General features: G+C 36.9%; 1 protein-coding gene across 1 annotated transcript in view; it reads right to left on the bottom strand.

Moving 5' to 3' along the window:
• astn2 (astrotactin 2) overlaps positions 1–14,885 on the bottom strand; it is a 435,007-nt gene that overhangs the window by 132,907 nt on the left and 287,215 nt on the right. Inside the window, exons 12-13 of the mRNA XM_084413644.1 lie at positions 1,308–1,474; positions 685–873 (exon numbers count right to left, since the gene is read on the bottom strand). Coding sequence (XP_084269770.1) covers positions 685–873; positions 1,308–1,474 — 356 coding nt within the window. The remainder of the gene's footprint in view (positions 1–684; positions 874–1,307; positions 1,475–14,885) is intronic.

Below are 14,885 nucleotides of genomic sequence, written 5' to 3'. Positions count from 1 at the left end.
TTTCACCCTAAAACGAAAATTATGTCATTAATTACTCACACTCAAACCCATAAGACTTTCATTCATCATCAGAAGATCTTTTTGATGAAATATGAGCGATTTCTGTCCCTCCATTGACAGCTGCGCAACTACCACTTTCAAGGACTAGAAAGGTAGTAAAGACATCACTGAAGTAATCCATGCGACTCCAATGGTTTAACCTCAATTTTATGAAGCGACGTGAGTGATTTGTTTGCGCAAAAAAACTATTTACCACTTTATTATACAAAATATTCATCTCCAATGCGCATTCACTAGAGCTCCATGACGCATGTGTGCTGCGTTGACGCGAGAGCAGATGTTGTTGCGCGTCGGAGATTAATGTATTGTAAACAAAGTGGTAAATTATGGGTTTTTTTTGGACGATCCCAAACATTTATATGTACAATAACTGATAGTGAATGTATAAGTAAATTGAATTGAATTCTTGTTGCATATTTTACATATATGTTCTTGTAGAGCATCAGCATTTGCAGAAGGGAGATTGATTTGTCATTCACAATGCTTCAAGGGAATACATGATGGCTGCTGAGTTGTTTTACCATGATTTCTGCTTTTATGGTAACTGAAACTTGATGCAGTGAGAACTGGACCCTAAACTAATGTGTTACTGTAAAAGCTTACACCACAAAGACAAAAACTCACCTGAAGGTCATCTGAAAGACTTGTCCCAGGATCACCTGCTGGCTTTTATTATTGTACCCCCGGAGCATCTCACTGAAGAGTGTGTCGTTGAAGCGTGAGTCTTGTCTCACACACTTGGGTCCTTCACAGTGATCGGCCAGAAGAAGACAGGAGCGACCGTCAGCCGCGAGCTTGTATTCCTGCACACACCTGAGTGACACACACACACACACACACACACACACACACACACACACACACACACAGTGACAGCGTTGAAAGGTCATTCAGCCAATAAAACTGTAGTAAACTAAATATATGATAATGTCTTTACTGTCACTTTTGATCAATTTAATGCATCATTGGTGATTAAAAGTATTAATTAATCCAATATCTGGAAGGCCGGACAGTTTTAAATTATTACAATGTTTAAAAGAATAAATAAATTAGCTAACTCTGATTTGTACATTTCTGAAATACATAACCTAGATAGTTACCTCTGATAACAGATCACTCTAAATTGTAATGTGGACTCTTTGACTCTCTGTATTGTGAAAAGCGCTATACAAATAAATGCGAATTGAATTGTATTTGTGCTTGTTATATAGCTATTTCTGTGCTTGGATGAAAATGCATGCACTCACCCGCAGAACATGAGCACATTGCTGGATGTCGGGTCATCGGGAAGAGCAACCAGTTGCTGAAGACACAACTGCTCACAGCCTCCATTGAACCCGTCCGTACAGTCTGTTCCCAGCGAGTAGTCATAGCAACCCGAACCATCCTTCATGGGCCTCAATCCTTCTGGGCACTACAAATGATTTGAGATGAGAGAGATGGACACAGAGATCAACATCAGCGTGCCAGTCTGGACCTTCTGTTACCAGGTAACAATAAAAACTCCTGAGACAGTGTGTATTCCCAGTGGGGTGATATTATATGACGAACAAAGCAGTTTCTCAGGAAGGAAAGGGTGTTAATGAGGGTTGCCAAGGCAGCGCCATAGAATTCAGGAAAAGAACCACAGCCTCAGTAAGACACCCATTACACATACATGCCAAACTGACCAGCCCACATGTTCAGAGGCAAGACAGAGACAAATTAGATCGTTATATTATTTATAAGAAAATGTGCATGTGCAAAATTAGAGGATGCTTGTGTCACGGCGGGGCAGGAAAGGAAGAGGAGATGAGGATCTGATGTGCAGCTTTACTGTTATTAACAAAATTAACAAGAACGGATGCAGAGAAGAAGGCAAATGCAACAGCTTTACAAACAAGTGTAATAATAACACTCAATCAGAAAGTGAGGAAATGGCATTAAATACAAAGGTAACCGAGGAACTCAAGGAACTCAACAAGACACAGGTGATGATAATAATTACTATTGAAATAAATTAGCATTGTTGACCAATGTAACTAAACACAGGAAATAATAATAACATATAAACTAAGGATATCCTTAGTTTATATGTTATTATTATTTAAACGCATATGCGTTTAAATCCATTTTTATGCTTAGGCTGCATCCAAAATCACATACTCCCCCAGTAGGTGAAAAGCGTTGTGTGACCAAAGAAGTATGTCTGAATTCACATTACTCATAAAAGACTAGGCAAAAAGTACCTACTACCTCTGAAGTGAGCATTCGATGGACACTTTACTATCCCATAAGGCCACGGGAGAGGATTTATGAATGTAGGTGAAGTGACGCAAATGATTCAAAATACCTACTCAACTTCAGATGCAATTTCAGACAGCCATACACTTGCGGTCTTCCCTAAGCACTTCCCCTCTGGGAATCCCCGCCACCATTTTAAAAACGCGTTCAACTTTGTCAAGTGGATGAGAGAAGTTTATTTGGACAGACCCTCGACCCCTCGATTTTAACAGAGGGAGTGAGAGTCTACTCGTATGTACACTTTAGGCAGATCCATAGACCACAATGCAACATGATTGTGACGTCAAAACAGCAAGTTGCAGCGCTCTCACTTAATTGACACACATGTGATCAAGGGCTTAGAGCGTTCCATTTAAACCCATTGTAAGGGTTCCACCAGTAGAGGGCACTCGTGCAACGTGAGCAATGACGTGCATCTGAGTGAACGAGACGGAGGGAAGTTAGACAGGGAAGGGACAGTGGACATAAGGCCCCGATATACTTCAAGCGAAATAGAAGAACGAACTGATGTGATGTAATTTCGAACAAAATCAGGCCAAAACGAACTTCGTTTGGAGTTTGTTTTGGGAGTTCAAAACAGCTTGCCAGAGCGAACTTTCCTCTTGTCCGTGGCGATTATGTAATAGGTAGATGTGCGTTGAGCACACATGAGCACATACTGTAGCTATTAATAGAAGAAAATGAAGTTGTACTTCTGATGAAATGAGACATGGACACTGTTTTTCATGTTTAATGCGGTAAAGCTGCTTGATTTTAAGTGCTATATAAATAAACAAATATGACGTGACTACTAGAGTGCCGAATTGCAGAGCCTGTGCAAACATATCCACGTTGTTATGATGAACAGATGCTTTTCTTATGCTTTATTAAAAAAAATGCTTGCTGTTTTCTCAGTTTTGTTGTGTGTTTATTTTGTTATTGAGAGGAAAGCACGCAGCAAATATTTGCATATTCATCCAACCGTCGCTCTCGGCAGTGTGGGCGGAGTCAGATGTTCAATAACATCGCTTTATCCCTGAACAAAAGAACGATAAAGAACTTTGCTTGAAGTATAGCGAGGCCTTTATAGTCCAAATGTGACAGTTTGTCAGGGTGGTTGCTAGAGTATCCTTACATGCCAAACTGGCTGTTTACACGACACCGTTTTCAACTAAAAACTTTTGATGCGTTTTGGCCGTTCATTTACACGACAACAGCGTTTTGGGTGCCTGAAAAAGCAACATTTTTAAAACGGTCTCCGTGTAAACAACAAAAACACGAATCTCTGAAGACGATGATGTTATGCACATGCATATTACGTGTTCAGTCTATAGTGTCTCATCGCCATCTACTGGCCTGACAGCAGAATACAGCGTTTTTAGTCGTTTTCGCGGATCCGCATGACAATGGTGTCGTCTGTGCGCGGAAAACTCAAAGGAAAAACTCCTCCGTTTTAAGCATATCATTTCTAGTCTCTTTGATGTGGCTCGTGTCCCACCTTTACTGTTTTTACTTTACTTTAATGTACTGGTTCATTCATTCGTCTGGTTGAAAATTGTAAATCCAGGTTTGGTATTTGAGTGCATGGTCCACAAATCGTGTGGGTGACTTGCACGGCAAAGTTGGATGTTTGGGATTTTTTTTTTTTTTTTGCTTAGGGGTAAAAAGAAGGTCCGATTATGTTCATCAAGTATATCATGGCCTTAAAGCACGGTAAGTCGTAGATAACTGTGAGTGTGTCCTCTAAGGCTGTCACAGGTAAGGTTGCACTATTTTTTTATGATCAGTTTCTGTTTTATGTAAATCTTGATGTTTAATCTTTGCTTGAGAGATCCCATAGGGAAGAATCATTGTTGAGAGGGTGTTTTTGGTACTGATGCACAGATAGATTGTCAATGAAAGAGATATTTGAATAAGATGACAGTCAACATCGGCCAAAGGCGCTCAACACACTTCACGTTCATTACATATCTCGTATCTGTCCTGCGGGAGATGGGAATGTGCTCGAAGATAACATATGATGGAGTCCATCTGTTGACGATGACATTATACAGGCGTGCTGCTTTGGACATTAATGACTCATGTTTTATATGAATATACTTACAAATGTAGCGAGTACAAATATGATCCACTGAAAAGGCAATTGTAGTCTGGCAGGATTTCCATCACAATTTATTTTCTTGAAGTGTTACAGACCAACATGAGTGGATGAAAAGCCGTGAAAGGAATGATCTGTAGTGCAGACATGAATCTCATGAATAAAATTACACTCCCAAATCACACAAAAAAAAAGAAAAAAAAAGAAAAAAATGATTATTACAAAAAATATCATTATCAATATTATTAAGCATAAATCCAATACATTAAAGTAGCTTACTTTAATACTAACAGTAATATGAGTGATTATTATTTTTAACAACTATATTAGTATTTTTTTTATATTATGTTTTTTTAATTTTATTAAATAGGTTTCAAGGTAGTTTGTGACGTCAGAAACACCAGCGATTTCAAAGCGTGTCTTTGGTTCACTGCAGTTTTAAGGAGAAAACACTCAGCAATTTACACATGCTTTGTCTTTAAGCATATTAAAAACACCACATAGACACATAAACAACATTAAAAGCTGGATTTTCACCACAGGGGGACTTTAAATACACATTGAAACAAGGCTAATTAATTAAACACAGCTGAACCATAATGACGATGAACATGGAAACAAAGGAGGAGCTGGAAAATGAACAAAGGAAGACAGAAAACTACTAAACACAAACTAAAAGTCCATGCATACTAAAACAAACTGAACATAACTGTGACACTCGAACTGATTTACACAAGCACAAACATCTTAAAGCTTTCAAATGTAGGACAACAGAGTATCATCTCATAACCGAAGCCTCGCAGACGTTCTTTCATGCAGTTCTTGACCAGTTTATTTGCTCGTCTGCACTGAAAATGAATCCAGGCGTGCTGTGTACGATCATCAAATCGTATAAATCAATTCATATTTATAAAATAAGATGGCAAAGACACTCTCAGGGCAGATCTTTCATTCTGCACACAGGGCCGGTCCCAGAGAGCCAGCGCAGACTGTGAACTAAGACCAAAGGCTTTAGATTGCATGAATTCAAAGAAAGCAACAACAACATCAAGTGAGAAATAAAAGAGCAGCATTGCATTTATACAACATTTATTTATTTATTTTTTAGAGTGGGGATGTGGAGATTTGTGTAGTGTTATCATGTATTAGTTATTTTTACAGCACACAGGAACTGGGTCGACGAGTGCACTGGATCATATAACACAGCATATGATAAGAAATGAGAGACTCACTCTTCATATTGGATAGGATCATAGGACTACATCAGTCCTGCGTCTGCAATTTAATATTCATCATAGTGTTGTTTATGGATGCTTGGGTCATACGCAGGCACCTCTACCATTCTCCCAGAAGCACATGGGTGCTACATTTTTCAATCGAGGAGTCCGAAACACCAAAATCATGACATTTCATAACATGACACAGCTCAAAAGTTGCCTTCATTCAGGTTATACATGTTTTCTTTCACCAAAACACCAGAATATTCTCTCATTTTAGTTATTTTAACATCCCTGCTTTCAAAACGAATACATACAGTAATGCAACCAGCTGTTTTACTGTACTGTATTTTTCTGCTGAATTAGAGGCTTTCCTGAAAGCACATTTGTTTTACAGTACACTATAAGTAATTTGCCACATTTAATGTTGCTTTCACTGTAAAATACTGCAAGAATGGAGACAATGACTAATGTTTGACATTGCATTCTATCTACGCTGAATTGCATATTATACACATCACTCATAACACCCTGATGAAAAGCGAAGTGGTTGCTATCTTTATAATGGGATTTTTTCAAATAAATTAGCAAGAATGACAATTAATCAGCAAACCATTTAAAAAATTTAAAAAGCAACAGCAAAATAAAACAACAAATAGCGCACCATTATTCTGATCAGTGTTATTATTTATATGCAGCTGACTTTGGAGAAAATAAGCTTAGAAATTAAATTAGCAGTTCAGTCTCAAATCTGATAATACATTGCAATCTCTTTTCATATTTGAAATCTTGTAAACTTATTTTCATTGACTGCAATAAGCAATGCAAGTTATAAAATACCTTATAGATTAATAATAACCATGGTATTACAAATACCGTTAGTTAGTTAGTTAGTTAGTTAGTTAGTTAGTGTGTTCATTCGTTCGCTCGCTCGTTCGTTCGTTCGTTCGTTCGTTCCAATTTACCACTTGTAAAACAAAAGTGTCACTATATGAACCATATCAGTCTAAGCGATGAGTTATTCGTGGAGCGCCATTAATAACAGAGATTAAGAGAACAAAAAAAAAAAATGTCTTACAGCACATTCCTAAAGCGCTGATGGAAAACGCTCAATGGTCGCCTATAAAAGACGAGCGGCCGAGATCTCCATCAGAACAGAAGGCAGAGATGAGAGAAATGAAGGAGTACAGAAACCTCTGTGGCTCAGTCTGTGTTTACTCTCATTAGTCAATCTAATCACCTCCAGGTTTTTAATTAGACACTGTGCAATTTAAGCGGCTGCCTTCATCTTAATGAATGCGTGTCCCTCATTATTAATCTCTGGAATTACACGCGTGACCTAATAAAGCTGTTCTGGAGTGACGTTTGACCCGCGGTTCAGTGGAGACTGGAGCTTTTCAAGAGTGGCACAGACACACTTACAGACAGTCTCAGTGGTTAAAAGATCTGTGTTTATAATATGCTTCTGCACTATTGCTCCCAAAAGAAGCGTCTTAAATGACATAAAGAATGAGTCAAAAATTGTCATCTAACCACCTTCATGTCTTTACACGCCAATCAAAAATTGAAACTCAAACCGACACGTTTCTGCAAACATTAAAGGCAGTTCGAGCGAAACCCTGCCGACGAGAGAGACTTGTGGACAGAAGTGACACAAAAGATTATGGGGAGGAAAATGACTCTAAAAGCCGTTTTGTTATTTTGTCCCCATTGCTCCTCGCCTCAGATTAGAGATGATATCTGCCGCATATAATACTGTGGCTCTCGCATTCATTAAACTATTAAAGGAGCGGAAATTGAAATGGCAACCTTTTGTGGAATATCTCACATTGTGCACAGCTCTGCCGATTGTGTGAGTTTAGACCTCTTTTCATTGGTTTAATGTGCCCATGACATGCCAATTTCTTTGTTCCTGGCATTCAGATCTCAACTTGACCTTATCAGATGGTGCCAAAACAGCAAAACAGGACAAAAAAGGAGGAATTTATGATACAGAGAATGACTGCAGGATATCATTAAGGACACTAACAATTGAGTGTGTGCTTTTATTGAATAACACTTTTATGGCCCTGTGAAATCCGTTCTATTTATTTGTTGTATTTATTTTTTTATTGGAAGGGATCCATTCCAGAATGGATTTTTAATGGTTAAAAATAATTGAAGTAATCAAAAAGCATGTCTAATTAAATTAAATAAATTATGAAATTTATACAATTTAACATCTATTTATTCAAAGTTAAACAAATAGAAAATGTTTAGGGCCCTATGATTTTAGGCTTCTGAAGGGAAGACCTTTGAGTCTCTGTGTGTAACTAATGATAGTTTTCATAATATTATTAATAATTATTGAATACATTTTTCCCTGTAGTCCAAATGGCAAACCCCCCATCCACCCAAAAAAAATAAAAAAAATAAAAAAAATAAAAATAAAATAAAATAAAATAAAATAAAATAAAATAAAATAAAATAAAATAAAATAAAATAAAATAAAATAAAATAAAATAAAATAAAATAAAATAAAATAAAATAAAATAAAATAAAATAAAACATTATGAATGGATCTGAAGAAGCAGATTTCTTGCTCACGGAGTTGTATAGTCATTGCAGAAGGGATTATTGGTCAAAACTAGCCAGACAAACCCTGATGTGATGGGAGACACAAATCTCCGAGTGGAACTGAAATAATCCAATGTGCAGCTGCTCAATTAGCTGTACAAGAACAATCACTGCACAAATCTGTTATTTTGTGATGTCTGTGGTGCTGAAGACAGGCCTGGTTCCCAGCATGCATCACAGCATGAATAATTCATGCACATTATGGCTTACTGTTTTACTGTGTTAGTTGTTGCACTTTTCAATCTTGAGTTATGCCATGTTATGTTCATATTTTTGCCTTGGTGGCCTATTGATACTCTATAATGATGGTAATAAACTGAGATCAAAATAATCAAGAAGTGCGAGTCGTGGCAGATCTTTTCGGTAACAATTTCTATGAAGACCATGCTTATAATGAATAATAGCTCTTATAAGTATTAATATAATCAGTCATATGGTTCCATGAATGTATTGATGTATGTATTGAATGTATGAATTAATGAATGTATTGATGCAACCTGCATTGCTATAATGTTATTATATTATAGTTGCAATGACCTTGTAGTCATTCAGAATTATTTCTGTCAAAAAAGTGAATATATTGTTGTATGTTGTGTTCTTATAAATACTTAATGTGAGTGATTATACAGTTACTAACCTATATAAATGCCTCATTGATGGCTTTAAGTAAAGTGAAAACATAGGATGCAATCTTCCTAATGCAAATGTTTAGAAATCATGAAGATATGCTCATTATACATTTGAAATTGTTTACTTGTAAATGTAACTAATGAACAATAATTCCTTAAAAAAAGAAAAAGAAATCATTAATACAACCAGTTGAATTTCTTTCTTTTTTCTTTTTTTTTTTTGTTACGTACTAGCAAAACACTGCAACAATATTTTTGCTATAAGCAATAATGCATATGGCTGATGAGATATAGATTTAACAAATCAATTACCATTCATGAATGCAAACATTAGTCATTAAAGGCCTAATCAGTGTGTAATGGATTATGAGCATTTTTTTTCTTAAAAAGCATTATAAGAAATATTATAAATGTAACTGTTTTTATAATGCAGGTCTTAATGAGCCTTTATAAATATATTTATAGAATATCAATACTTATACGTATAAATGTGGCTATAATTCATTATAAGCATGGACTTCATAGAAAGTGTGTTACCATGTTTTCTTCTGTAGGTGGTGTGTGTGTGTGTGTGTGTGTGTGTGTGTGTGTGTGTGTGTGTGTTTCCATCAGTCTGAGGGTCAAACCATCATTTAAACCATGCATTATGCTGCTGTTCCTTATACATTTAACTAACTCCAATAACATGCCAATGATGATTTTTACACTAGGTTGGTGAGCTCTTTTTTATTTCCGTACAAAAAGTCCTCCACAATACCGATTCCACGTGTGTGTTGCTCTCTGTCGTCTCATTATGTTCTGCTCTCAATCAGCATACGTCCTTTCTTCTTGCTCTTCATCTCGTTTCACGTTTCTTCCATGTCCACTCCGTCTGTTCCGCTCATCATTCATCCGTCTCTCGGTCACCTCTTCACAGGTCTGGAGGCATCTTCTCTCTCTCTATGCTAATGGCCCGGGAGGGAGCCGTCGCCTCAGTGTAATGGTTTGGACACACCTGGCTTGAACTCCAGGGAGGAAATTCAAATGACGAAGACGCAAGCTGTTTCATTTGCAGCAGAGAGAGATAAAGACACTTGAAAGAATACATGCCTTCTAAAAAACTAAACAGGACCGACACACGGAAGAAAAAGGTCCCTGCGTGTGAATAAATGTGCCTTCTTAATGCTTTACAAAGGAATTTGATGAAAATCAACCCAGCGTGGACTTTTTAAACATAGAAAACACAACACACGCACACACAAACCCCTAAGGGTCTAACAAAGTGGGGGAAAAAATGCCTCAGGCTAAAATCTAGCGTGATATTTACAGTATTTTCCTGTCTAGTAGCCACACTTCCGCAGTAGCAGTTCTAGAGTAACATGAGAAGTGTTTAGTGTGACGTCACACTGCTGTCGAACTGTTAAAGGTTCTCTAAGCGATGTTGGGGGACGTCACTTCTTGTTGACGCTCGAAGTATTGTCAAACAAAACGGAGGCTAGCTCGTCCCTCCCTCCTCCTCATCCCGTCCCCTCCCCCTCCCTTCCGTGCTTCCTGAAACAGTCATGAACCATTTAGAAAAAACAGACTGGATTTAAACACCTGTCCGGCAGAAACAGAGCCTCCTGAATGTGGGATTGGAAGCCCTTCTGCCGGCGGAGTTCTCGCCACCTTTTGAACGCTTTTCCGATGTAAATTCGGGACTTCGCGTTCCTTCTCCTTTTCCCTATTCTTTGTTCATCGGAACGTCGTCTCTTTGGTCGTGTGTCGGCCATATCAAAATTCTCAAGAATATACAATTTTAACGTTAGTCGTTGTCTAGGACATCTCTCCTCTCGCTAACTTCCCTCTTCATGTTTCTCTCTCCTCCACCCCCCACACCCCCCTTCATGTGCACGCGCACTAACCCCCCAACCCCCACCCCCAAATCATTCTTGTCGGTGATTGGCTGGAACACTGTTTGTTATGTTTCGTGGTCCAGGCTGGGCCAGTTTGTTTTTGTTGCCGTTTGTGGGGCCTGGGCTGTCTACAGAGACCGTGGTTTCTTTACAGTGTGTTCAGGGGACAGGCAGCTAGCGGATAGTGAGGAGATGTTTGCTGGATGTGACAAAAAAATGTTTGGCCTAAAATACGCGTGACATCGCTTAGAGCACCTTTAAACTGTTCAAATGAACTCATTGCCACATTGCATGAGACTGGGCAGGAGATTTACAGATTCCAGACTGGATGAGTTTGAGAAAATGGCTAAATAATAGTGCTGGGAAACGATTAATCACATTCAAAATAAAAGTTTACATAATATATTTTGTATATATAAATACACACAAATGCATGTATATGTTTAAGAATTATTTGCATTTATATACTGTATATGTATATTTAATTTATATTATATTATATATAAATATAAATATTGTATACATAAATAAAAAAAAAATTCTTAAATATATACATGCATATGTGTGTATTTATACATACAAAATAATTATACACAGTACACAAACATTATGTAAATACAGCCTTTTATTTTAGATGTGATTAATCACAATTAATCGTTGCCAATAATAATAAAAAAATAAAAATAAAAATAAAAAGTCTAGTATGCTCACCAAGGCTGTGTTTATTTGATCAAACATAAAACAGTAATACTGTGAAATATTATTACAAATTAAAATAACAGTTTTCTCTTGCAATATTTATGTTATCAAAGCTGAATTTTCAGAATCATTACTTAAGTTTTCGACCAAACATATAAGGTTGAGTGAGAGCGACGTGGACGCATCAGTGAATGCGGAGATATTTTCCTAACGAAATGATCCTGCCAGAATAATAGCATGAGAACTGTATGATGTCTGTTCAGTCTGTGTCATCTTAGTGAGCTTTTATGAGGTTTTACGCATGTTTCAGCGTGGAAGAGAAACTTTTGGAAAACGCTTGAAAATGTTAGTGTGGACGGAGAGCGTTTTGAAAGGAATGCATTAGCCGGAGTTAAAGGAAAGTGCGTAAAAGGCTTTTGGCTCAGTGAGGTGAAAAACTGAACATGATGGAGAAGACCGAATGTCTTTCTCATCCACAGGATGAACAAATCGCTCGTTTGCACTCGTTTCAAAGAATCACAGAAAGAGGTTGAGAAGCCTATTTTTCATCTGTTTTCAGGCAACAAGGGACAAAAAAAAAGTAATAAATGAATCAGACGGAGAAATTGTTAGCTATTGGAAAGAGGCCTTTTCCTGGTAGAACATTTTAATAAGATCACCCACTGGCAAGAGCTCGGCCTTCACAACTCAGCCTGGAATAAACTCGGACAATCTTATTAGTTGTTCTTCATGTATATTTCATTTCTGAGAGGTCCTCGCTGAAAACTTTCCTTCCAAAATAAATAATGGATTTCACCGTTCAAATTATGTTCTCGGAGCAGTATGCACTTGTTGAAAATTGTCAGTGGCTACACAGAAAGTGTAATAAAGCTCTCCCAAACATCATGTTGTTATAGAGCCAGCTCTCGTCTGTGGACGCCCACTGCTGGAGAAGATTATCAAACATGAATCATCATCATCATTCATGCCCTGCTTCTCTCCAGAGGACGGAACAGTTCTATATTAATATGTTTTGTGTTTAAACACTTCTTTTGACATGTCATCACAAGGACTTGTTTAGTCACAAGAACTGACGTTGTGGTTCAAGATGAGATTATACTCGCTTGTTCAGTGTAAGACCACTAATCTTTCTTTGTCTTTCAGGTTTGTTCTTTGAGCTTTTGGAGTGATCTAGAAATACAAATAATGCACTTTTGAAAACCACTATTGAAGAAAGAAAATGATTTGGGTTGATGTTAAGTAAAACATTTTGGGGTGTATTTTCCCTTTAAAGGGTAACTCTCACCAAAATGCAACGTAGGATCTTTTTGTTAATCTATCCGAGGCAAACTTTTGTTTAAAATAATTAGAATGGAAACGGCACTTTTAAGTTTGACCGTATTTTCGTTTTCGGTCAAATTGTCTTGTGAATGGGAGTGCTTGGGGCACGACTATGATAGCATCAGAAATCACTATTTTTAAAACACTAAGAAGGCTCGACACAACATGAAACTTTGCTGGAAGTATCACCAGGGCCTCTGCGAACTGCATCAGCATCATTGCATTTTGCTAACATATTAATATAACCAACATTTTCACACTGCAACTTAAAAATTTCATTCAAAAAGCTTCATTTTCACACTTTTATTAATGTCAAATGAAACATTTTACTTTAAAGTACATTTTGAATCGTTATGTTTTAATAATCTGTGTCAGGTTTTAAAGTACGCTTGATGTGTTGACAAACATAGTGATGTAAAGTTAAAATATAAATGTACTAAATTGCATCATTACAAATATATAATTACAAATCAATTTAAATAAAAATTCAATAGAAGTATATATGTTAGTTAACCATAAATGCTTGTCATTACATTCTACTTCAACCATATTTCAAAGTAATTATGAATTCAAAAGTTTACTCACTTAAGTTCAATTAATTGCATTAAACTATAATGTTTATTATTCAATGTATAATATGCATTTTTATTTAATTGTAAATAGCATTCAGTTAAGTGCCTGAAAACATTACATTCAGTTTGCACTCAAGTTTATTTTTTTACAGTATTCTTTTAGTAATAAGTATTATTTTAAACAAATGCAAAATATACTTCTTTTTCCCCAGGATATGTTTGGAAATTAAGAAACACTTAATTATACTTGCCATCAGCAACAATGAAGCGCATGTTTAATTTTTCTTTTTAATGACTGTGCCATTTCACTACTAAAATATTTATTATTAATCACGCTTGCATGCCACTGATTTTTATGGTGCATGTGCTTTGACTTGTTTTTTATTTTATTTTTATTATTAACATTTTTTTTGCAGAGGAGTCTATGGCTCAAAGTCCCCACTATTTTCTTGGTGGGAAAAAACCAACAACTGTCCAGGTGATGTTTAGTCTGCCTTTGATTGATGTGTAAGAGAAAGATTTTTTTTTTTTTTTTAAATCAGTACCTGCTCATTAATGTCACATCTCTTTCTCAGAGCAAACGTTCGTATTAAGCAGCAACTATCTGAGAAGAGTGAAGGGACGGTCTGGGTCGTCATTACAGAGTTTTTGCAAGTCAAGAGCATTTGTAAAGAAAGTGACATCATTTGTAATCTTGCCAAGCATTGAATGCGGTCTGTCTTATAAAAACACCGCCTGTCCTAAAACAATCAGCACTGCACTTTTAGGGCATTTGCAGCAATCGCTGCTTAATCCTTTTAAGGGTTCACTTCACCTCTATTACCGAGAGTGTGGAGCAGTGGCAGAGGAAGGTAAAGCTCTGAAAGTTCTCGATGTCACTGAAGCTGAAGAGAGTAAAACACAAGCCAGAGTGGCATCATGACCTCGGCCCGGGTCAAGAGATCCAGAAATGAATCCACTCCAGCCAGCAGTTAGAAGGAAGTTGTATCGCTGTACCCGAGTGTCAAGCTTAAGATCATAGTTATACACTTACAGGTGCTGGATGTGTATGAAGATTTTTATAGATGCATTTAAGCTAGACCAAACTACAGTACAAGGGAATTGTAAAAACATTATTTGAATGTTGTCATAAAATTTGAACACATTTGTGATATGCATGAGGCAAAAGACATCAATACTTTAAATTCCCCTTGTGGTGAAAATTAAGCTTTTAATGTTGTTTATATCTTTATGCTGTGTCTATGTGGTGTGTTTAATCTGCTTTAAGACAAAGCATGTGTAAATTCATAAGTCGACACCATTGCTGAGTATTTCCTCCTTAAAACTGCAGTGAACCAAAGACAGTCTCAAACACACGCTTTGAAATCGCTGGTGTTTCTGACGTCACAAACTACCTTGTAACCAATCAGATCAACGTGTGATCGTCAACCAGTGGATCTCTGAGCTGAGTGAGTGAGTGGAGGCGGGGCTCATTTGCATATTCATAGATCCACATATACTAAATTAGGCAAGGGTGTCGAGTTACAATCAAGGCTTTA

Source organism: Rutilus rutilus (genome assembly GCF_951802725.1).
Source record: "Rutilus rutilus genome assembly, chromosome: 7".
NCBI lineage: Eukaryota > Metazoa > Chordata > Actinopteri > Cypriniformes > Leuciscidae > Rutilus > Rutilus rutilus.
This window is presented reverse-complemented; position numbering and strand designations above follow the sequence as displayed.